Source organism: Scleropages formosus, chromosome 9 (assembly GCF_900964775.1).
Source record: "Scleropages formosus chromosome 9, fSclFor1.1, whole genome shotgun sequence".
Taxonomy (NCBI): domain Eukaryota; kingdom Metazoa; phylum Chordata; class Actinopteri; order Osteoglossiformes; family Osteoglossidae; genus Scleropages; species Scleropages formosus.
In genome coordinates this window covers 23,311,722-23,336,347 of record NC_041814.1, presented here as the reverse complement: position 1 = coordinate 23,336,347, position 24,626 = coordinate 23,311,722, and the positions used below count along the sequence as shown (strand labels likewise).

General features: G+C 45.2%; 1 protein-coding gene across 2 annotated transcripts in view; it reads right to left on the bottom strand.

Annotated features, from left to right (window-relative positions):
• Positions 1-235: 235 nt before the first annotated feature.
• Positions 236-24,626, bottom strand: part of jph1a (junctophilin 1a) — a 47,591-nt gene continuing 23,200 nt past the window's right edge. Inside the window, exons 3-6 of one of the 2 annotated variants that reach the window (XM_029254733.1) lie at positions 18,440-18,558; positions 4,760-5,412; positions 3,116-3,212; positions 236-2,959 (exon numbers count right to left, since the gene is read on the bottom strand). In XM_029254733.1, coding sequence (XP_029110566.1) covers positions 3,132-3,212; positions 4,760-5,412; positions 18,440-18,558 — 853 coding nt within the window. In that variant the 3' untranslated portion in view covers positions 236-2,959; positions 3,116-3,131. The remainder of the gene's footprint in view (positions 2,960-3,115; positions 3,213-4,759; positions 5,413-18,439; positions 18,559-24,626) is intronic. The other variant, XM_018754229.2, reaches the window with a different exon arrangement.

The following is a 24,626-nucleotide window of genomic DNA, read 5'->3' as shown; positions in this document are numbered from 1 at the left end:
CCCCGGCCAGAATTTTGGCCGGTTTCTTCTCCATGCGAAAGCCCCGTTGGCATGACGCAATGTGACTCTTCTTTGGCAGGTTGACACAGCTGATGTAAGAGAACACTAATCCAGAGGGGATCCGGCATGGAAACCGGCACAGCTCAGGCCAGGAGAGAGAAAGTCCGCCGCCGGGGAGGACGGTTGTTAGGGGAAAAAAAAAAAGACGCAGAGCCAAGAGAAAAGGACACACCTCAAGTTGTCACATCTTTTTATTATTCATGAGAATCCGTCTCCAAAAATGTTACACAAATTCTTTGGGTTTGCTGGGCTTGACATAAAGGCTCACACAGCTCAGCTTGTTAACATGTCTTAATGCTATTTAATAATTTAAACGGTAAATCCTTTGAACACATTAATTCATTCATCTGGCTGCTGTTGAAATTGTAGCACACATTACATTTATCAGTCATATTTTTTAATCAAATGCTGTTCACATGACACTGACCAATTAAAAACAACTCACGCTAATTTTTTTTTTAAATACTGCTGTGAAAATTTTAGAAAAATACCAACCAGTACCAGTCTCTAGATTGTGCTCTGTAGAAAGGCTTACAAATTGTATATAATCTATATATAAACAATAACAGCATGCTTTGTTGCTTACAAAAGTCCCATACGCTTTATGTTTCAACCCTTAATCATTACAGGCCTTAATAAGAGTGAAAACTGCCAGGGACAAAATGTGTTTCAATGTAGCAATATACAATTCTCTGTAAAGTAAAGGGTTAAAACTGCTGAGATTTTATATATATATATACATACACACACACACACACATACATATGTGTATATACAGTATGCATATATATGTATTATATATATGTGTATGTATATATAAAGTCCCACTGCATCATATTGGGAGTTTTTACAGTCTGTGGATTTGCTTCTTACTCCTCAGCCTTAGTTCACCTTAAAAAGTACTCATAATAAAGTATTTCCCCCGTATTCCCTTTGCATAAACTGCAAACACCGTAGAACCATTCCGCAAAGCACACCTGGCCTGGGCCGACGACGACCTGCTCCGACTTCCCACAGACCTCCTTCACCAGTATGGGTCTTAGCACAGCGCACTTCACGACGACGCCATGTACCATGAATCACCCATGCAAACTACTACTGAAACTACATTGCATTGAAATTATGCATTTATTACCCTTTTATTTGAAGCCCTTTTTTTAACGTCGAACATTTGAAAACGACAAGCATCCCATAATAAGTGTGCGAGTATTCTACTCTTGAAGTGTTTTCTGCTCATAATATGCATGTAAATAAATCCTCAGTGAAAACAAGGAACACCATGCTGTACCAGCAACGAAGAACGGAACGGTCACAACGGAGTGGCACGTTAAAGAAATAACGCTTCTAGCATCTGCGGCAGTCAGTCCTCCTACACTACGAACATTAAGACAAACACTTCGTTGAGGCTTTTGTTTTTTTTTTTTCTTTTTCTTGTTTTTTCCTTTTGAGGTAAACAGTGGCACTGTTAAAGACTTTATAAAGGCATCTGTCGCACACACCGAGCGGCGCTACCTGATTTTCGAAGCGGTGCAGGGAGGCCGAACGGCCGGCCTCGCGAGCGTGCACGTGAACGCAGGGCCCGCGCCGCGACCGTCGCCGATCCCGCCTGACCGCTCGCGGGGCCTCCGCCGACTAAATGGTGCCAACACTGGAAGCAGTAAATTCTCAACAAAAATCCCATGCACTATGCACTATGCTCATTTTATAATACCATGACGTTATTTCTCAGCCTTAGTACTTGAAGGAAAAAAAAAAAAAAAAACAATAAATAACATAAGTGTAAGACTTTCTCAAGATTCCTGTAGTGTTCCTGCGAGCTCCGATCGCTCCAGACAAGCAAACCACAGTCCAATGGTTGAGCTCTCCCACTATAAATATGCCTTTACACTTCGTGTGGAGTACGATAGGTCTAAACGAAGAAAAGAAATATATTTCCTACACCAGTTATAATGATCAAAAAACTAGAAACCCTTTATTGGCAAAATATATCCCTCTTCTTTAAAAAAATAAAACATATTGCACTTTTCTTAAAAAAATTAGAATATTATTAATTGTTGAACGATTGCTATGATACCAAATGAAAAGGGCGAGGACTTTTTCGGCATTGAATTTGTTACCCTCCAATAAAGGGTTTCTAAGCGTCTACAGCTATGGATAAAAACGCGCAGGAAAAATAAAACGGCAAACAAAACAAAACGAAAAAGGTCATTAAAACAGTACCATGCATTGGGCGTGTCACATCAGAGATCTCCCCGAAAGAGAGGGAGGAGAAAGTTAGAAGAAGCTGCAGGTAATGGAATAAGACGGGAAAGCGAGGGGTCTAGCGAGTGAAGGTTTCCTCCAGTGGGAGTGGGACGAACGCGGGAACGAGCGCCCTGCCGCAGCGCGCTCCTCCGAACGGATTCCTCTGGCAGCCGTCGAGCACATCTCCCCACCGCGACGTCAGACGGTAAAATAGCAAGGCAGCTGTTCGCCCCCGTCAAACTAAAAGTGCACCTCCGTACATTTCCAGTTAAATCTTTCTCTCTCTCCCCCACCTCCCCTCTGCTGGGAACGAAGGAGCGCCCATGCACGTCAGCGCTTATGGCTTGGATCAGCAGATTTTTGTTTGTTTGTTTGTTGTTGTGTTTTTCTTTTCCCCCACTTTTCCCAACATAGCTGCTGGCTTCCGCTTTCACGGGACCCAAAAGAGCCATAAATCGTGGGCAGGGAGCCTGTCGGCCCCTGACTGAACGCTCCGTCTCTCAACCTCTCCCATGCACTGCTCTAATGCCAATCCCTCTTCGACTGTGTCGGAGTCTTGACTGCCACCCTTTTGGTTTTCTGTAGGCCGTTGACATAAGTGCAGAGCGTTAGGGAGTACGCCACAAGTTTTCATGACTTCACTGAAGGGTCAAAACTGTTAGAACATCAAATATTTGTGTTTAATCCAAATCAGGCAATTTAATTTTAAGTATCTGTACACAAAATGAACTTCAATAAATTACATGTAAATTGTGCAGTATGTAAAACGATTACCAGATGTCTCCAGAATGGGGACGTGAAGGGCGCTTACCTCAGCTGCAGATCCATCATGTCAGGAAGTGAACAAAAATAATTGCTAGGCCGATGTTCAACAGCATTACAAGGGCAACCAAAACTGAGTTAGGACCCTGTGGGGTAAAAAAGGAGAGGAAATAATTGAGAAGTCATATATAAACCCGCTGTCAGGCACACATTCAGGGATCCTCTGTCCATCGAGCCACAACCAATGAGTGGTCATCAGCATCGCTTCAGCTGGTTGTGGCTCAGATAATGCTCATGTTGCTCTGACAACAGCTGCTGTTATGCCACATTACCTGACCAGCCCCTCGGTCACTGGTAGCAATGATGGGGCAGAGATGGAAGCGACTGAGAAAAGGGCACGGACACTGCGACGCTCACTTGGAAGCGGTGCAGAAACATCGGCATAATTGTAATTCCTGTAATTTTATTGTATTGCACAGCAGTACAATGATGATAAAGTCTTCAGCTGAATTCAATTCAATTCAATTCAATAATTCTGCAAAAATGAGCCTCTGTATCACAATTTGGGGAACTAGACTCTTCTGTAGCTGCTAAGGGTAAAGACGCCATGTGCAATTTCCTTTTGGACTGGAAGACTATCCATCCATCCATCCATCCATCCATCATGTCTGGAACTAAATAGAAAAGAGAACAAGACATAATTGTGGGGGTTCAAGGTTACCTGTGAAGAACATCAATCCTCACCCAAGGCAACGGGCCTGCTCAACTAGTTATATTTTAATGGTCAACAACTGGTATGACTTTATTTTCACTTCATCCTTTATGTTGCAGTCTTGAAGGCTATATTCTTAAGGCATATACCTAATATTGATATCAATGTTATTCATTAATTTAGTAGACACTTTTCTCCAAAGTAACTAACAATGCAGTATTTAACTGACACCTTTTCACATAAGGTGACACAATGCTAGAGATACTGTAATACACTAGCAATAGTCAATCATTCATCTATAAAGGAGAGCAATGTAACATACACCCACTATTGCCAATTCAGAGTCACCAATTCACTTGAACCACACCTTTGGACTGTTGGAAACATGTCTTTGGACTTTGGAAACCCCCAAGAACACAGTGAGAAAATTAGCAAAACCCACACAGACTCAATGGGTACTGAACCCAAACCCTCTATCACCACCCAGGTGCAGCGAGACAGCAGTGCTACCCAGGGCACCACGCTACAGCTGGGTAAATTTTACTGAACCAGATCAGCATAAGTACCATGATCAAGAGTACTACAGCAGAAGTGATGGCATCAACCACTGCACTATCTTCTGTCCCATCATTTAATGAAGAAATAGACTATCGACCTGTTCCTCTCCTTAGAAACTGTGCATGTTACATGACAGTCAACGCAGATAAGGACTTTGTGCAAGAAAAGTAATTTTCTATTCAGAAGCTAGCGTGTGATGAGTTACTTTAAGGATCTCTCAAGTGTTATGAAGAACAGGACCGAGAAAGTCACACCACACCTTCTCTACAGACCAGAGGAGAAGATCATTCAGTCAAGTCGTATGCCTCCTCTGCTGATGTTCAACAATCTCTTTGAGGTCAAGTGTATGCTGAATGACTAGATGCGCTCTGCTTCCCGTCTCTGAGTGTCTTCAATGACAATGTCCCTCACGAAAACACTTACCATATCTTCTTCCTCGACGTCGCTGGTGATTTCCATGCTGGCTTTCTTGGTTTCCGCGAGGCTCTTTGGCTTGAGAGAATCCTGCTTCCTGAGTCTGGGCTCAGGCTTAATTTCTTTGGCAGCTGGCAGTGCCAGGGCAGGTTTTGGGGTGGGGGGTCTGAACTGCTTTTGGGAGGATGGCATCCGGGTTAGAGAGGATGGGGTCTCTGAGTGTTTCTCTTCGGGTTCATCATGGGGGAACATCACCTCAGTCTTCACGTAATAGCTATGATACTGGGAGTGCAGCTCCCCATTGCCAGGGCTGGTGTTGGCCGGTGGCTCTGCATTCTTAGGGGGCTTCAGAGGAACCACTTCCTGTTTTGCAGGGATTCGGGCTGGGGTGGTGATGATGTTGGCTGGGTTTGAGGTGAAGGGGACCTTCTCTTCAGTGCTCGTTTTCCTGCTGAAACTGCTGTTGACCTGGGATTGCTTCTTCTTGCTGGTGTGAGGTGACGGTGGTGGGGTGGGCCCAGGGCTAGGGGTCGGAGTGTGGTTGGGAGTGGTGCCCTTCCTGTAGAAATGAGGACTTCCTGAGGGCGACTTTTCCTTCTTTTCTTCAGGGATCTCTGTGATCTGCACAGGTTCATTAAACCGCTGTTTGATGTAATCAGGGCCTGTGGATCAAACACAAATACACAAAATGACATTATAGACTCATACATAGTATATGAGCTAACAGCCAAACAATCACAGCAAATTCAGACAATGAACGTAAACTAAATGATTAATATGTGCTGCATAAATGGTATGGGGGAAAGAACAATGTTACATCCCCACATTTCAATATAATTAAACTTTACACAATACCCTGATATACACTGGACATTGAAAAGATTTTAAAATCAAGTTTTTCTTACTAACACTGTCAAAAGTAAAAATGACCCACAATGTACCATTAACTACACAAAAAATTGTTTATGATTATGACTGAATTGTATTTTTTTAGCATCCTTTTTAATACATAATTTGTTTTTATTCTTTTTCCCCATTAGCTTTTCATGTTTTTCTTAGTGATAAAACAAGACAGAATTCCCTGTTAAGCTCAGTGGAACAGTGACATACTGTCTTTAAAATATTTGAAATGTTTCTAAATTACAGGTGGTCCCCGACTTACGATAGGGTTACATTCCATGAAACCCATGATAAGTCGAAAATATTGTAAGTTAAAAATGCATTTAATACATCTAATACACACCTCTGCGTGACAAACTAGGGGATGTGGATCGCTGCTGCTGCCCTGCAACTCGAGAGTATTGCACTGCATATCGCTCGACCGGGAAGAAATCACAGCTCAAAATTCGAAGAACAGTTTCCACTGAATGTGTATCGCCAGCACACCATTGTAAAGTCGAAAAAACTGTAAGTCGAACCATTGTTAAGTCGCTGACTGCCTGCACTTGGGTTGTCTTATTTCTACCACATTAATTCTTTAAGCCAATGTATAGTTATAAATAAAATAAATGTAATATCAGCAAAATTTATTCAAGAATATAGCAGTTGAATTACTGTACAAATGTATACACATGTAGAGTACTATATATCCTGTATGTACTGTGATTGAGGGGATGCGGTGGCGCAGTGGGTTGGACCGCAGTCCTGCTCTTTGGTGGGTCTGGGGTTCGAGTCCCGCTTAGGGTGCCTTGCGACGGACTGGCGTCCCGTCCTGGGTGTGTCCCCTTCCCCCTCCGGCCTTACGCCCTGTGTTGCCGGGTAGGCTCCGGTTTCCTGTGACCCCGTGAGGGACAAGCGGTTCTGAAAATGTGTGTGTGTGTGTACTGTGATTTGCATTTAGCACATTACGTTGCTTGAAGTTTCCTTTACTGACAAATGCAACATTTATATTGTGTCTGTTAAATTTACATACATATATTCACATATATAAAACATTGTTTCTGAAGACCTGGTTAAGACATTTATTTAGTTTACTTACTAAGGTTTTGTAGAACATTTTCAACAGTTATTTTCCATTATTTTCCCACAAATATCCTGTATATACATAAAGCAAATCGGAACACCGGACAGGGTTTGGAGCCTAACCTAGAATCACAGGGTGGAACGGAGGGGGGACTACACCCTCGACGGGACTCTAGTCCATTGCTGAACACAGGATACCGTGTTCATGATAATGGCTTTTCTGGGACGGTTTGGAGGATTAAATGGTAACGATATACAATTTATATGTGAACACGTTAAAGAAGATCTAACAAACTGTGATTGGCAGAAATGAAATATATCATATTAAAATTGTCCTTTAGTTTTTCTGTTTAGTCCTGGTTAAACTCAGTGGTGCCATTAATTAATTAATTAATTAATTAATTAATACGCTTCATACGCTGCGTGGACAGGATACCGGAAAACCTGTGTACCCACCTTACCCAGAAAACCTTTGGTGCTATATGGTCTAAGACCTTATAATGTGACTGTGCTCTGAAATGAAAAAAATCTCTAGGAAAAAAAACTAGAAAAGAGACGCATGTGGGGGGATTTTAACATTGAAAAGGCTTAAAGTATCTAGCAGATGCAATTTCAAGCTATAACTCAATGAGTGTTGGTGCATCGTGAGAAGTTCAATGTGTTTGCGTCAAGATTCCATGAGAGATTCCACACATTTGCGGGATTCCGCTCGCAAGTGGGGAGGCCAAAGCTGCTTTGCACCCAACCGCCACCCTGCCTCATGCCCACCACAAAGTGTCCCCACCACAGCCCTCTCTCGGTGATGCAATAGAGAGTTCAAGGATCACTTTAATCTCAGTGGAATCTCACTAGCAGGTTTAAAAGCTGAGCAAATCTTTTAAAATGGAATTTATCATATTAATACGATCTTTTCCAATGATAAGGTACGTCTGTGGCATGCGGCTTTGGATTCGTTGGAAACTTCAACGAGAATATTGAAACTATGAAATTTAGAACTGGGTGCAAGATTGGATACCTATTTGCAGCTGTACACCAAACACCACGGCAGCTGCTTAACAGAATTTTTTTTCCCTATAATCCAAAACAAATTACTCATATACTGCAAGTTAAGCAGGTTGCATAGTATGGCAATGTGACGATTCCTGGTTCCACTTGCACTCCTGCTGTAGTACTTTTGATCAGCGTACTTGCAACAAACTGACACTGGAAAAACTTAAAAATACCATTGTATAGAGATGGAAAAAATAATTCTAATAATTGTAAATTGCCTTAGACAAAGGCACCAGCTCAATAATAATAATAATAATAATAATAATAATAATAATAATAATAACAGTAGTAAAGGGGGGCACGGTGGCACAGCAGGTTTGGCCTGTGCCTGCTCTCTGGGGTTCGAGTCCTGCTCGGGTTGCCTTGTGGCGGACTGGAGTCCCGCCTGGAGTGTGTCCCTCCACCCTTGCACTCTGTGTTGCCGAGTTAGGCTCTGGTTCGCCGGGACCCCACTCAGGACAAGCGGTCTCAGACAGTGTGTGTGAGTGATAATAATAATAAAGCAACTCACTAAAGAGAGAGGTAACAACAGGGATTTTGTCCACTATGCTGCCCTCAGTGTAATTAAAATGCATCTTGCTTGGTTATTAAAGTTGAAATGTAAATGCTGAATAATGGACCAATTTGACTTGTGGTAACCAAGGTCCTTTCATACTGAAATAACCGTATCGCTTCCATTGTCACAACATTTGTGTACACGGTTTTCACACTCACAGTATCTCAGACACTCCTGACAAAGCAGTGTACTGTGAGTGCGGTACTGAACGAAGACAAGACAGTATCTTGTGTTATATTAGATTTTTTTCCCTTATTAGGACACAAGTATTGGCAGCTGTAATTCTTGGTAAAAAACATTAAAAGCGTTTTATCAATAGGACAAATCATATAACTGTACGCAGCATTAACAGAACAGCCCTCTCAAAATCGGAATATAATTTCAGAATATACACACACAGTCTGAAACCACTCGTCCAATAGGAGCCTAACCCAGCAACACAGGGCGCAAGGCTGGAGGGGACGCGCCCAGGACAGGACGCCAGTCTGTCACAAGGCACCCCAAGCGGGACTCGAACCCAGACCCACCAGAGAGTGGGACCAAGCCAAACCCACCATGCCACTGTGCCACCCTATTCTGAGTATAACGAATACAATTTCTGAATTAAATAAATAATTGTAATAAATCTGATAATTCTATAATTTCAGAAATCAGAATATAGTTTCAGGAGGACTGAAACTTGAAATTCATCTATGTACACGACAGTATATGGCTGTGGGGATTTACTGCATGAAGTACCACTGAAATCTGGCAGCTGCAGGTTAAATGCAGATTTGGGTTGTAAATGTCCCAGACGCTGTGTCACTGCAAGATGGGATTAGAACCAGACAGACAAGACATTTATTCCCAAATCTTGTTTTATATCCTTCGCATCTAACTCACAGCAGGAATTTCTAGTATTACAGCCGCTCACTCATAGGGCTCCTTCGGTCTATACTTAATAGATTTTAGTCATTAGTAGTTTTGATATTTCAGCTGAGGAGTTTTGTATACATATACCACAGTTATATTTTTTTTTTAACTTGTTGAGTGTAATCAGTAGCAGCTGAGTTTGCATGTATGCTAAATTAACACATGAGCTAAATTAGCACGTATGCTAAGTTAGAATGTAGCTACAGCGGATGGCTGTCAGTCAATTTTTTGGTCATTTTACACAAGAGTCTTCGGCGGTACTCATTATCCGTTCAATGAATTTTACTCCTTAACAAGCGTTATGACTCTACAATTTGCGTTATGGAGTTATTTCTACGAATTTAACTCCTTAACAAGCCGCTTCAAATATTGGCGCGATAGCACTTCCTTTACATGGAAGCCGAGCTCGTTGCAGGAGGGTCGTTTACAGCAGATGTGCCTTTACAAGTCTGAAGGCTTTATAGAGTTTGTACGGGGACGTCAAGGAGTTGGTGCGAAGTCGAAGAAGTCTAGGATCCTGGAACGTTACCGACATCAACGGACAACAGCGCGGAGTCAAGAGAAGCCCTTGCATTCCCTCAAATGAAAACTAGGACGACAAAGAGTGACCGCATGCTTTCCTGAGGATATTTCGAAGACTTTGATGACTTAGAGACCACGCAACAATGCAAACTAAAATCCACAGAAATACATTTTTAAAGTACGGTAATGCGATGTTTGTCAGTTAAGCTGTTTAATCGAAAGGTTTCAAAGTTTAAGAACGGCAGAAGACGTTCCACTTTGCTCTTGTTGAATTATACTCTCAGAATAAGCCACAGCGATTTGGTATGAGCGAAGGCCTGTCTCTGTTCACTTTACATGAGTGTAACATCAGGTTAGAGCAGGGTACCATCGCCACCCACTTACAGACACATCGGTAGATTACCGTGTCACTTGAAGCATTCTCATTCTCATGTTCTGAGTTCTCTGGCTGACTACTATTATTTGTTGTTATTGTTTATTAGCATTACTCACTGTCATTGTTATTCTTTTGTTTTGTGCAGTATTTCTATTGTTTCGTTCATGGTCTGTGGAGAAGCATTCAAGAAGAATGTCATGATGCTTATATACGGTACTTGTACCTATGACAATAAACTTGACTACGAACACTTCTTACCACACATGTTTTTGACAACACAACCACCGCTGCGCACTGGTATCATTGTCATACCTGGTGAATATCCAACTTTCATTTAAATTATTTTAGTATACCTTTAAGGATTCCAATCAAGTGGAAAATACGAGCAATTAATACGTGTCAAAAAATAAGTCACTGGAGATAACCACCTCATTTCAGATTTTGGAAGTCATTTCTCAACACCTTCATTAATCTTAAAGAGAAGTGGTATTTGAATGAAGTATATTTATATCTCTTGCTAATGATCATTCTTCACTTTTTCTTATTTTAGAATTTGGGATTGCATGCTCCCTACTCTTGATCAGCCTGTCATCAAAGTAAATACACTTGTTTAAATTACTGTTTTCTGGAATACCTTATTCATGCCTCTCCGACCAAGTCAAATATCACAAGTGTAAAAACCACTGTACTGTACCTACTGTTCACAGGCAGATGTTGCAAACTTTGGTCATTTTTTACCTTAAATGCATAATATAACATCAAAAGGACATAATTTAGGTAAGGCTCATTCCAAACAATTCCCACATTTCTGAACTTTTATAAATTATAGCATTTGTTTTATATTCTGTACATAGATGGGATTTACATGGAATTAATTAAAATTTCATCTACATTTACATCTATTCATTCAGCAGATGCTTTTCTCCAAAGAGATGTGCAACTCCAAGTAAGCAGAAATACATTTTCACGAACAGAAGGAGAGGCAGACACAGACACGGGATTCTGAAAGTACCACCGTTTTAGCCAGCATTCAATACATGAATAGCTGCGTATTGTACAGATAGGAAGTAATTTTTTGAACACATAATATAGTGAAAGTTCACGGAGTAGATGGGACATCAGGAGAGAAATGCATCTTAAAGCGAGGTGTTTTGAGACCCTTCTTGAAAGTTGAGAGGGATTCAGCAGTTCTGAGTGAGAAAGGGACCTCATTCCACTGCAATCAGCTAGCACCGAGAACTTCTGAGAATCTTTGTTTCGGCGTAAAAAATGATAACGTCTCCCTACCCTTGGTGATCCATTTTCAGTAGAAAAGAAATCCTCACAATAAGTAGAACAAACAGATCTTTCACCAAGAAGTCAGTTTATGATGGTGACTACATCACAGTACAACAAAATGACAGTTACATTAATGTGACACTTTCCCCCAAAGGAACTTAGGATGTTAAGGTACTTATCCATTTATACAGCTTGGTAATTTTATGGAAAGTACCTGGCTTAAGGGTACTAGAGGCAGCAGTGGGAACTGACCCTAAGACCTTAAACCCAAAGGTAGTAGCTCTAATCACTAAGCTACCAGTCTTTTATATGCAAATGTACATATTACAGGCACATTAATGCCACACATCTATTGAGAGCTTTACTTGCTTACAAGTCATAGTTTTAAACAAAAAAGTGCACACAATGCCAGGGGAATGTAAGGACTTTTTGTGTGACTGACAGAAGTGAGCTATATGACAAGCGGAACTCCATGTGTGGGTGTGGAAGCCGAAGAACCTGGTGTAATTGCCCCACACCCTCTCATGGAGATTCCGAGTCCCGTGCGAAATGCCCCAGTGGGGGAAAAGACACCTGCTTTTGAGGCGGTGCAGACTGAGAGTGGAGGCAAAGCTCATGCGTGGCTCATAATCCAGCTATGTCTCCAGTGGTGCTGAGTCAGGACAGGTTCACTTCAAATATAGCCCCATTAACATCACTCGGCACGCGCGTGCAAGGATGGTTACTATCTGGAGCCGGCGAGGCACGTCGTTCTTGAGATTCCTGCTTCAAGAGTACGTGAATGTTAATTATGTGCCCGAGGAGCTGAAAAATTCTTATTATTACTGTTTGATGGTTTAGCTGATGGCTTGATTCAAAGCAGCGTAGAGTATTTACATGGCTGGCTTCGGACCGGAGCGGTTCAGGTTAGGTTTGCCTTTCAGCCTTGGCGTGGAAAGCGATGGCGTACTGGAGTGCCGTCTGTTGAGTCGAGGGCTGTCGTCTTCGTCAAAGAAAAATGTTAAGTGCTTTGCTGGAAGGAGTGGGATCGTGCCGCGAAAGCTGAACGAGAAGATATACAAGGCCAGTCACAGGAACAGGCTGTGCGAACACTTTCTTATAAGGCTTTGTGCTTTGGCGGCCTGCATTAGCTCCGCACGTCAAAGCAAACAATGTGGATCGCCGGCGTGTTTAACTAAGGAGCATCGAGCGCTTTCAACGTCAGTGCAACACTGGGACGTTGCTTAGCGAAGGTACCCCGCTCCTTCCTGCACCATGCAGCTTTCATACACACAGCCTTTCCTTAAATAGATGGAGCAACGCAAACAACAGCGAGAGGTGTTTATGGCTTCAGATTTATGACATGAGAGTTTTTCGGTGCAGACTTGTCCCTCCTTTTGCTTGTCAAGTGAGGTACGCACATGTGCATATTGATCGACTAAAGCTTAGCCTCAGGAGTGCTTAGAAAAGGCATCTGGTAGTGCAGTGCTTAGAGCTGCTGCCTTTGGACCTGAACGTTGCTAGTTTGAATCTCACCTACTGCTGTAGTACCCTTGAGCAAGGTACTTACTCTACATTGCTCTGGTAAAATTACCACCCACACCATCATCATCATCATCATCATCATCTGAAACCGCTTGTTCCATGTGGGGTCACAGGGAGCCAGAGCCTAACCTGGCAACACAGGGCACAAGGCTGGAGGGGTAGGGGACACACCCGGGATGGGACGCCAGGCCGTCACGGGGCACCCCAAACGGGACTCGAACCCCAGACCCACCGGAAAGCAGGACCCGGTCAAACCCACTGCACCACCGCGCCCCCCGTTGGTAAAAATTACCCAGCTGCGTAAATGATTGTAAGCAGCTTAAAGCTGTCTCTTACTTTAGAGAAAAGCATAGTTGAATAAATAAATACGAAGAAGGGGGCAGAACTGTTACTGCTACATTTAAAGAAAGCGACAACTAAGTGTGACATTGACATGCAAGAAAATACTTATAACCTGCCGTCTTCAGAGAAAAACACAAAAAAGGACCAAAGAATACGGGACTTCGTTTACACTAAACACGGAGAGACGGGCTGAAGCCAAGTTCATTGCAGGAGATGCATATGGAGCAGATGTGTCCAACTCTGGGTCACCCTGTCCCAGATTTCCAGGCAAACAGAGTCATCCTGTCATCCATTTTAATTTCAGTAGATAATCTCTCTCAGTCATCTAATTTTTTCATGAGCGGCAGGTATGAATTAACAATAAGCCTGTTCAAATGCATCAGCTGCGGAAAGAGCCAAAATTTTTGGATGAAGCGGAGGTATAAGACACGTCACAATGTTTATCATTTATGCTAATGTCCTGTACATTTTATCTACCTTATACTACTTCAAACACATTTTTGCTCAAAATATTTTGTTCTTACATCAGAAACAATTTTTTTCCCTTTTCTTAATATCAAAGTGTTTATATTAGGGGTTCGCTGTAGCTCTTCAATGGATTTATTCCACATTCAGCACGTGTGTAATGACATTACTGTAAGAGGCACAGATGGAGAATGATGCCACACCGAAACCAGTACAGTGGAACCAGTTAATGCTTTTCGTAGCGCTGCTGTCTCACAGCGCCTGGGTGGTGCGAAAGGATGTGGGTTCGATCCCTGCTCAGTCTGTGTGGAGTTTGCATGTTCTCCCTGTGTCTGTGGGGGTTTCCTCCAGGTGCTCTGGTTTCCTCCCACAGTCCAAAGACATGCTGTTCAGGTTCCCTCATAGTGTGTGAGTGAGAGAGACTGTGTGTTCCACTGATGTATGGATGAGTGACCCAGTGTAAGTAGTGTATCTAGCAGTGTAAGTCACCACTGCGAATAAGGTGAGTGGGCTGGTAACACTACGTAGTATCCATCGGAAGTTGCTTTGGAGAAAAATGTCTGCTAAATAAATAAAATGTAAAATGAGGGAGAGGGTGCCTGAAACTACTCTCTGGGTTTCTCAGACTCATGTATTGAGCGTAACAGATTACATGAGCAAATATGTCTAGATTGTACCAGGAAAAAACATCCTAGTCTCATTGTGACAAAGGGGAACCAGGTTGCCTGGTCCTTAAATGCAGTAATACTCAGCCCAGCACAGCTTCCCTAAGTCTGCCACACGCCTCCATGGGGTGGCCTGTAATGCGGTTTGTAATACAAAAGGAGCACAGAGGCGGCTGGGTTGTACAAAAACTTGCAGGTAGGTAAAAACGCCGTAAGTTACCATCAATGACCATCATTTCCTTTGCACACAAATCATGGCCTAAAAATACACGAGTGTTAGAGATTTGGGGCAGCCATGACAGGGTCTTGCTTATAAGGCAATAATTTCTTTCTGCAATGTAACCCTGAGGGCTGTGAAGGGTAGCAGGCATTACTGCTTTTTTCCATAACACAATCAACAAGCGTGGTCTGTCCTCGTGGGCTCCTGGCTTGCGTACAGGGGCCGCTTCAGAATGGCTCTCATTGACAACCCATTACTCACACACTATTTTGTTGCATCTTTTGGCGACATGCCACGCCAGGCCAGCTCACGCGGCTAAATATACTACAAGCCGGAGCAGGTTAAAATCCCTGCTATTAGCGCGAGAGTGCCGATCGCCGTGCAAACTCAAAAAATATGGCCTTTTACGACTTAAAAACAAGCCATTCTTACGACAAGACAAAGAAAAAATGATTGGTAACAATTGTGACAAGCAATGCATTATTTTTTTTATAATCCATTTTCAAATTTTTTTCATTCTGTTTCATAACAAACGAATTAAGGGCCGATTACAAATAAGTTGCTTTCCGTGACATAAAACCGATCGACACTTACTCGTGTACCGATATACCTAGGGCTCATAAAAATTCTAGTTATGCCCCGCCCCCCCGTCTGATGATTGACATTTCATTCATATGGGTGATGAAAGCGCACCTGTGGTCCACGGCACCGAGAACTGCAGCGTAATTTGAGGTGCATCAGCTGTCTTGCTGCATGAGGAGCGAATCGAAATCGGAAAAGTGCAAATCGCGTGCTTGATTTCTGAGCGAAGAGCACGTTTCCCGACCAACCGAAAAGCCAATTCAAACTAAAAATCCACGTGTTACTGCATCTTCTCTAAATAATGGACTCAAGGAGAATAGAATGCAAATAAAAACCGAGATGACGTATCTTGTTTTTACCGTGAAGCATGTGTGGGACGTACAGCAGTGGAGACGAAAACGTAAAAATTCATCTCGTTTTTGCATTTTTCAAGTGTGCATTTCACTTTCCACAGGAGGGACTTGCTTCCCTAAGCAGCTTTGCTTTTCTTCACCGCACAAGACGATTCTTGGCGACCCGTGGCAAACCACTCAGCAGCAGGGGAAAGCCATCTCCTCCCGCAGAGCTTTTTTGCCGGAACTTTCCGGCGCAGCGCAAAGGCACGGCGCTGCGTTAAGTCGGTGCCCGTCGAAGCAGATTCCCGCTGTTACTTTAAAAGCGAGGGACGCCGAAAGCAGCCCGGCCCTCGGTGCCATATGGATGTTTACACGGAAAGGTTCCGAGGTGACACGACGCAGGCGCCGCACAGAGAGCGCGCACACAAGAGACGCTCTTGTGCTCCCAACAATGGAACGCTGCCTTCGATCCAAACTCTAAATGAACGCATCTGCAGACAAACAAAGGACAAAGGGCCATTCATCTGCCCCTAATGGCAGCATCTGCTTCGCCCGGCCTGCCCTTTTCCAGCAACGGCCCGACGAGGCTTTCGTGTCGACATCGCTACGCCACCCTTACGTCCCCGCGACAACTTCTTCATCGCGACCACGCCGCACCCTTATTATTTCATTACGCATTATGTGAATGATGATGAAGTGTGCCGCGCAACTTCCGGGGCGCCCGTGAATGACGCCTTGCCTTTACGACAAAAAAGAACAACACAAACGTGGTGCTTTCGAACGAAATAATTACTCGTTGCAGGAAATTTCATCACTTGACATAACCGAGTGTTTCCCGCAATGCGCCCGCGCGGACTTCAGCAGAATCTATTTAAAACGTCCCCTTTCGCGTTCGGACACGATGATGGGTCCGCGCCTAAATTTTAGAAGGGAAGTTGTGAAGTAACCCCAGAAAGCGTCCTATCAGATCTCTTTTCTGCCAGCAGCGACTGGCCTCTATAACGCCTTGGTTGGGCTGCTACCGACCTCTGACTGCCCGAGAGCTACGCAGAGGTCTGTGGTACATGTACATTTATTCATTTAGCTGACGCTTTCCTCCAAGCAACAACCAACGTTAAGGTATTTACAAGGATTTACCCTTCGTATACACCTGGGTGATTTGTACCGGAGCAATTTTGAAGGGAAGTATCTTGCCCAAGGGCACTACAGCAGTAGGTGGAATTCAAACCCGCACCCTTCGGTCTAACCATTATGCTTCCTGCTGGCCCCCGTGCTACTTTTTTACTTATTTGCATCCACTGTCTATTTGTACACAGCTTGTCTGCTTGTACACTGTGTATTTCATATAAATATTATATATATATATATAAATATTTAAATTTAATAACAGTGCATTGTTTTTGGCAGCATGGTGGCACAGCAAGTAGCGCTGCTGTCTCACAGGCCTGGGTGATGCGAGAGGACGTGGGTTCAAGCCACACTTAGTCTGTGTGGCGTTTGCATGTCCTCCCTGTGTCTGTGTAAGTTTCCTTCGGGTGCTCTGGTTTCCTCCCACAGTCCAAAGACATGCTGTTCAGGTTCATCCCTAGAGTGTGTAACACAGAGAGAGTGTGTTCCGCTGATGAGTGACCCAGTATAAGAAGTGTATCTAGCAGAGTACGTCACCATGGTAAATAAGGTGTGTGGGCTCATAACACTACATAGAGTTCATTGGAAGTCGCTTTGGGGAAAAGAGTCTGCTAAATAAATACATGTAAATGTATTTATTCCAGTTTGTTCTGTCTCTCTATGCTGCTGTTGCCTTGCGCAGTTTCCTGGGATCAGGAAACTTTTTTTTTTTTCTCACCTATCCATCTTTCTGTTGCTGGTGCAATACTGGAAAAGCAAATACTGCATATTAATAATTGAAAGGAAATTCCTCACCAGTGGCTTGGATTCTGTATGCGACAGCGCATCTGCGAAAGCCAGTATATCTGACGCCCGTTTTAGTGGTTTTTTTTTTTTTTTTTTTTTTGTCGGTAGGGGGGTCAGACAAGAGCGGTCTTTAAAAGCACTCTCTGCACACCATGTCAAGAGCCACATGCTTAAAGAGGACCTGTGACCCCAGACTCCATCAAGAGCATCCTGTTAATGCAGCGGGGCTCACTGGATCATCGCATACCCGCTCCAGCGGAACGGCCCTGCGGCTCGGGGAGCGGGGAATAAAATCCCCAGCGGGCTGCATTCCCAGTCTGGAGCAGGTCGCTAACCTTCCGCAGAGGGAGCGGTGGCCATCGCCAGCTGCCACAGAGCGCCTCTGTTCTCCTCCCCAGAGCAGCGATACTAATCTTGGTTTACAGCCAGGCTTCGCTCAGTTGGGGGGGAGCCTGTACTATGCAAGGACACAGTGCATTGGACACAGTGGATTTACAACGCACGTTGGCCTCATATGTAAATGACAGGTGAATTTGAAACGGGTTTAGGGTGAAGGACAGGCTAAAACCCGTTTCCCGCACATGCTCCAGCAATAAGGCCGCGAGGCGGGTTCTGAAAGAGCAACAGCTGCCGGCGAGGAGATCAGCATCAGTGCACCGAGGGCTTTAGTACATGTTGTCTTTCAGCAAACTTCTTAATGCAAAGCTGATTCTTACTCTGCAGGTTTTTTTATTTGCACGTAGCCTGTAGCACATTAGGGATTTTTTTTTTTTTTTTACAGATTAAATTTGCAAAGGAATACAAAGTAATAATACATATAACAAGCGTCCCCATTCAGAGTACAGTGTTTTATTCAGAATATTTCTGCAAGCCTGGTCGCCCCTCCTCCTTAGTGTGATGTTGCATGAACTCAGGGCTGCAGATCTGTGCGGCCTCTTGGGCTGCTGGTCGGATGGGGTTTGGGCGGTGGGACGCTGCGGGGTTACCTGGTTGGTGAAAGCTCGGAGAGAGCTCCCTCGCTATGGCCCTGGCGATGTCCGAGTCCTGGCTGGCGGCCAGCGCGGCCTGGTCTGCGGCCTCGCCCTTTGCCCTGGCGTGGGCGGTCCTGGACAAAGCACAAGCACAGGCTGTCAGTCGGGGCTCTTAGTCCGTCTTCGGACGCTTCCGGTTCTTTGTTCAGCAGCACAAACCTTAGCCGCCGGAGAATCAGTTCGCTGGCGGATACCCAGACGTGGGACAAATAGGAATCACAGTCGTTTCTCAGTAAAAACACTGCAACGGTGGCACTGGGCCATTTGAAAATGGGCAATATTTAACAGGTTGAAAATTACACCATTGTGCCCTCAAGAAAATTTCAGCGATTAAAATGCATCCTGCTTCATTCCGAACCTGTACGGACACGTGAGATGAGCTAAAGTACCACAGCATTCAGCTTCTCTGCATTTGTCTGCTGATACAGGTATAAGCATGACAGCGTGTGCCACAAATGGAGACGGAATGAATACAGTTTTAAGGCGGCTGTCGGGAATATGGGTGATATCTGATATATGACACCTCGGTGAGAATAAATCGGGCTTGGCTTCGATGGGCTCTCCATATTGGTGTCAACAACTGACATAAAGGGAAACAAACTGAATGGCCCACATTGGTGTAAAACAGGGTGTATCCCCCCCCCCCCCCCCCCCCCCCGCGCACACACCCTTTCCTTTACAAAGGCCACACCTGGCAGCTGTGGATGAAACTGAATAGCCAGCAGCCTGGAGGTACAGTATTCGTCTTTACAGTAGTACTCACTCACAGGTGGGTAAAGAGGAACACCACACACTCAGGTTCAAATCCCGCTGTAGTACCCTTGATCAAGGTACGTACCCTGAATTGGTACAGGAAAAACTAGCCAGCTGTATAAATGGGTAAATCATTGTAAGCAGCTTTAGAGAAAAGTATCAGCAGGGCAGCCACATGACATTAGACCTGTATTAACTGGACAGATGTTCATGATCATGTAAAATTACACACTGTAAGTAATTTATGATGTTACAGTTGAGTTTGCTCACCGAGACCTGGGCCGACATAACACGACGGCGCGGCGGCCTCGCGGCTTCTGGTTTGTGGCTCTGGACGCGGGTTCGAATCAGTCTCGCTCTGTGCGGAGTTTGTGTTTTCTTTCCTCCAGGTGCTCTGGATTTCTTCCCATAGCCCAAAGAATGAGTGTCAAGTGAACTGGTGACTCTAAATTACCCCCCGTGTGTGGACGTGTGATACGCTGCCGTGTAGTATAAAGAAGAAAGTGTCTCCCAAATGAACCCTGATGGAATAAATGTCAAAGCAGCATCTTCTAAATAAATATTCAGAAGGGACAAGGGACAGCTGGTAATGTAGTGGTTAGAGCTGCTGCCTTTGAACCGAAAGGTCACACATTCAAATCTCACCTCCAGCTGTAGTGCCTGGGACCAGAAAAAGTTACCCTCCTATAAAAATGGGTAAGGAATTGTAGGTATGTTAGCACTGTAAGTCATTCTGGAGAAAAGCACCAGCTAAATGTGAACATTTATTATTGCCGCAACTGGAAAACAAATGTTGCCATATGACTGATAATAAAGACCTCCTTTGCTGAAGATGGATGATAGCGGAGTAAAGGATGAGTGAAGGGTAAACAAGTCGCGCAGCGCGGCGTGTGAGTCCGGAGGCCTGGCTCCCTCCCTATAAGCGCGGTGAACTTGGCACGGCGAACCCGTCACCGTGGAGTCAGGGAGCGCCCTCCGCATCGGGACTCAGCACCACCGCTTCGGAGACGCCGCCGACGAAGACTACGAGCTCCAGGGCGGCTGCTGCGCAACGGCAGAGCGGAGCGCCACCGACAGCATGGCACCCTGGGAACGTGCGGTGGCTTTCGGGACGGGAGCTGACGAGTGACCCGCTTCCCAAATCCCTCGAAAATCCGGCGAGCGGGACAGAGCTCTTTCATCCTGCTGGAGAGCCGCGGCGAGCGGCCCGGGTTCCGCCGGAGAGGGAGAACGGCTCGTCGGGCCGAGGGGATTTGTCTTCTGCGGGGCTCATTGCGGCAAAACTAATTATGCAACACGGGGGGGGGGAGACAAGAGAAATACCACTGCAGGGAGAGGATTAGCCCCGCCCAGCGGCCCGTAACCCATCGCTTGCGGCGAGGGGTCATTACGGCAGAACAGGCGACGCACCGCACCGTACCCGTGCGGCAAGTGCGCGGATGCGGATGCGGATTTGCATCCAGAAGGCAGTCGGTTCGATCCCCAGCGAGGGCTTTGCTGCTGTACCTTGAGAACGCCGAGCGGAAAAAATGGATAAAAGTCACTTTGACTAAAGCAGCTGACCGATTAAGAAACGATACAGCGCACAAGGTGCTCCGCTGCACTTGCGCGGGAGTCTGCGACACGATACGGAATGACTCCAGCCGGCTTCGGCCTACTTTCTTCACGTTCCCCTCCGCCGCGCGGCTCACGGCCGACGCCACCCTTTCAGGGGCCTTCAAAGCCCTCAGACAAAGAGGTAGTGTGTTTTGATGACACACACAGCAACATCAAAAAATTAAAATGCATGAGCCACCATATGCCACGGAGACAGATTCCTCCTGTAAAACAAATCATCCTCGGAACAAAGGAGGTTATTGTGGAGGAGAGCGCCGAATGTAGTGTGATCTCTCGCTGTTGTGTGTGTGTGTGTGTGTGTGTGTGTGTGTGGCAGGGGTGGGGGTGGGGTCGCACAATCCTATTTATAATATCAAAAGGGATGGCTGAGATGGGACTGCTGAATATATACATAAGTGTGCAGCTGTGAGCCAAGTTTTCTCGGATTTTGGACCGAGGAGGGAGACAGGAAGTGGAGTGCGGCAGTCGGGTGTGGGGGTGGGGGCGGGGGCGGGGATGGGAGTGCTTGCTTGGAAAGTGTGTGGTGTGAAGTGCAGAACAGTCCTGGGTTCGACACCTGTGTGTGACCGTCATCGGACAACATCTCGTCTCGGAGTGACCTTCTTGCACCCAAAGCCAGTTTATTCATTACATTATTTACCCATTTGTGGGTTTCTAAATTGCAATAGTTTTCACTCATAAATTATGACTTACTATAATGCATAAATTGTACTTTTGCTGAGATGTATGTCGTTTTGGACAAAAGCGTTTGCTAAATGAATAAATGTAAATGTATTAAAGTTTAAGCACCAGGTTCCTCCGTCTCAGAATACCCTGCCATTAGTAATTATGGGGTTTTTTTTTTATTTTTAGCAGCTGTATAATAAAATGACTTTGAGATGCATTCATGAAAATGATGAAAATACAGTGCAAAACGTACACACGCACACACACACAGGCACAGAAATATATGTATCAGGGCCAGGTCCAAGCTGTGGAGCCTCGGGGTGTGGGGCAGTCCCATCCCTGCCACCCTGCCATGAGCACAGCTCTTATCAGGAAAGCGGGGCACAGTGTTTTAAAATAACATTATGTGGGATTATTCCAAATTTGCTGCTCTCCTGGGTGAGCGGAGTGGCGAGCTGCGTGACCGGCGCGAACACACACTCGCAGACTGTTTTAATGCCCCGAAATGTTTCCAGAAGGAGCACTGGCTGGTGCGTGTGCCCCCCTTAAGACTCCAGACTATTTCAGTCTGGGGGGGGTGTGCAGGGTATGCATGCATATCTGTACCGCTCTAATTTTAGCATGTTCTCGAATTTCGGCCCCCTCCCTCCCTCCCTCCCTCTCGGTGAATAGCCTCCTTCTTCTAGCTCCCTGCATCAACCCCCGTGTACAGGAGCACTTTGTGAACCTTCTTCGCTGCCGCAGTCTTTACAGAGCCCCCCCCCCTTTCCCCAAGCCCTGCACCCACCTCTCCCCCCCAGGCAATGGCCTGCCTGTCACATGTGCTGACACAGTTCTGCTGACTCTGGTACTTTCCAGCAGTGGTCACCCGGCAACCGCCCCCCCCCCCCCCCCCACACACACACACACACACACACACACACACACGTATGCACATCTAAGCACAGCCCGCTGCCTCCTCCTGGGGCATGAATGTGTTGCCTCGGCATCCTGGGAAAAGGGCTTGACCTCAGAACATGAGCTGTTTAGAAAACCCCTGAAGAGCCAGAGTGACATACAACACAACTGCATAACAATTCAAATGATACACATACGCTCATATACATTATATATATAAGCTATATATGTTATTTTATAACATTTCACTTGTAGTAAGAGTGGGGCGCGGTGACGTCGTGGGTTTGGACTGTGCCTGCTCTCTGGCAGGTCTGGGGTTCGAGTCCTGCTTGGGGTGCCTTGTGATGGACTGGCGTCCCGCCCTGGGTGTGTCCCCTCACCCTCCAGCCTTGCGCCCTGTGTTTCCAGGTTAGGTTCAGCCAACGTGTGTACGTTGTAGTAAGAGGACAGACTCAGGTGCAACGAATAATTTACCGTTACACCCTTGAGCAAGGCTGTTAAACTGAATTGCTGTAATAAAATATCAGTGAGCACTAATAGGTAAAACTGAACAAGTGGCAGCTAAAGCAGTGGCAGTGGAAGTAACCGTCCTCTGACAATTAAAAACCTAAAAAAAATCAAGAATAACAACGCTGATTACCCCAAGAGTAATTATCTAAGACATATCTCTTCTGAAAATGACTAAAACCCAGCTATTATTATTATTTATATTGTAACAAAGACATATTTGAAAGCAACAGAACAAAAACACAGCACAATTTTTCTCAGTCCGAACGAATAAGATCCGATGTTAACACTTATGAATATGGAAGGCCAATTTTTATACTTAAGACCGATGCTTTTAAGTTTCTCTGAAACCTTCTCATATTCTTCTGTAATTATTTATACACAGGTGATTCATTGTTACCTCTAACGCTCACACGGAAAACAACTTCATTGCTGCTATGCAAATTTGTTGACCTTGATCAAGACATTTCAACAGAACAATAGTTGATTCGACAGAGTGACAGTCAAGTTTTGCACAGTCTTGATGGGCTAGCGGCATGGAAAACAACACATCGAGAGCAAAATAATTAAAGACCGAATCTGTGGGAAAAATTCAGAGTCCGGTCAAAGTTCCGACGGAATGGGTTCAGCTTGGTGGGGCACTGAGCGAACAAATATTAGGACACAATAAAGGCAGTTATTTTGCCAGACGGCCACACAAAAGAAGGCAACAAAAGGAAAAAAACACAGGGTGGCTGGGATTGCCAGCTGAGTTGTTAACAATAATAGACGCACCTCGTGAACAACGGCGTAACGATGAGGCGGAGCGGTACAAGGAAAACGGACGATGATGGCCGATCGGTCGCTTTCAGTCGTCCTTGCTTTCAGCCGGTCTTCCGGGTTACTTCAGTCTGCGAGGAGTGCCGCTCTTATCCGAGGACCTTCGGCCTTTGCGGGTTATTGTACGAAACAAGAAGGCAACGTACCGACCCCTTTCAGAATGCCTGACATACCACTATTACGAGTGACTATTGTGTCCAAGGCAACTTACAGTGGCAGGTTTGTGTATTAGACTAATTCCAATTATTTACCCATTTTTACTGGAGCACCTGAAGGCAAGCACCTTGTACAAGGGCACTAGAGCAAAAGCAGGGATTCGAACCCAACTCCTATAATTAGAAAGCGATGGGGCTAACCACTCAGCCAGCCACCGCCCCGTGTTGCTAAGTGTACGGTGTCCCCTCTTGTTTGAGCTGTGACTTTTCACAGATAGAAACACACACACACATTTTCAGAACCGCTTGTCCCATACGGGGTCACGGGGAACCGGAGCCTACCCGGCAACACAGGGCGTAAGGCCGGATGGGGAGGGGACACACCCAGGACGGGACGCCAGTCCGCCGCAAGGCACCCCAAGCAGGACTCGAACCCCAGACCCACCGGAGAGCAGGACTGTGGTCCAACCCACTGCGCCACCGCACCCCCCAAATAGAAACATTTTGAGCTTTTTAATTGCACTTCTTCCCATATGAAATTCCTAAAATTTCAGTGTTTCCAAGCCCAGCCTTTAGCTGGCAGTACAACTCCTACGGGATATGAGTGACATACTGTCCAGTTCCACCGGCTTCCACTCCGTCTACGATTTGTGTCTGGAGTCCCGGTGTCAGCGATCAATAGCTGGACAAGGAACGCCGTGCATGAGCTGAATCGGCTAATAATCGAC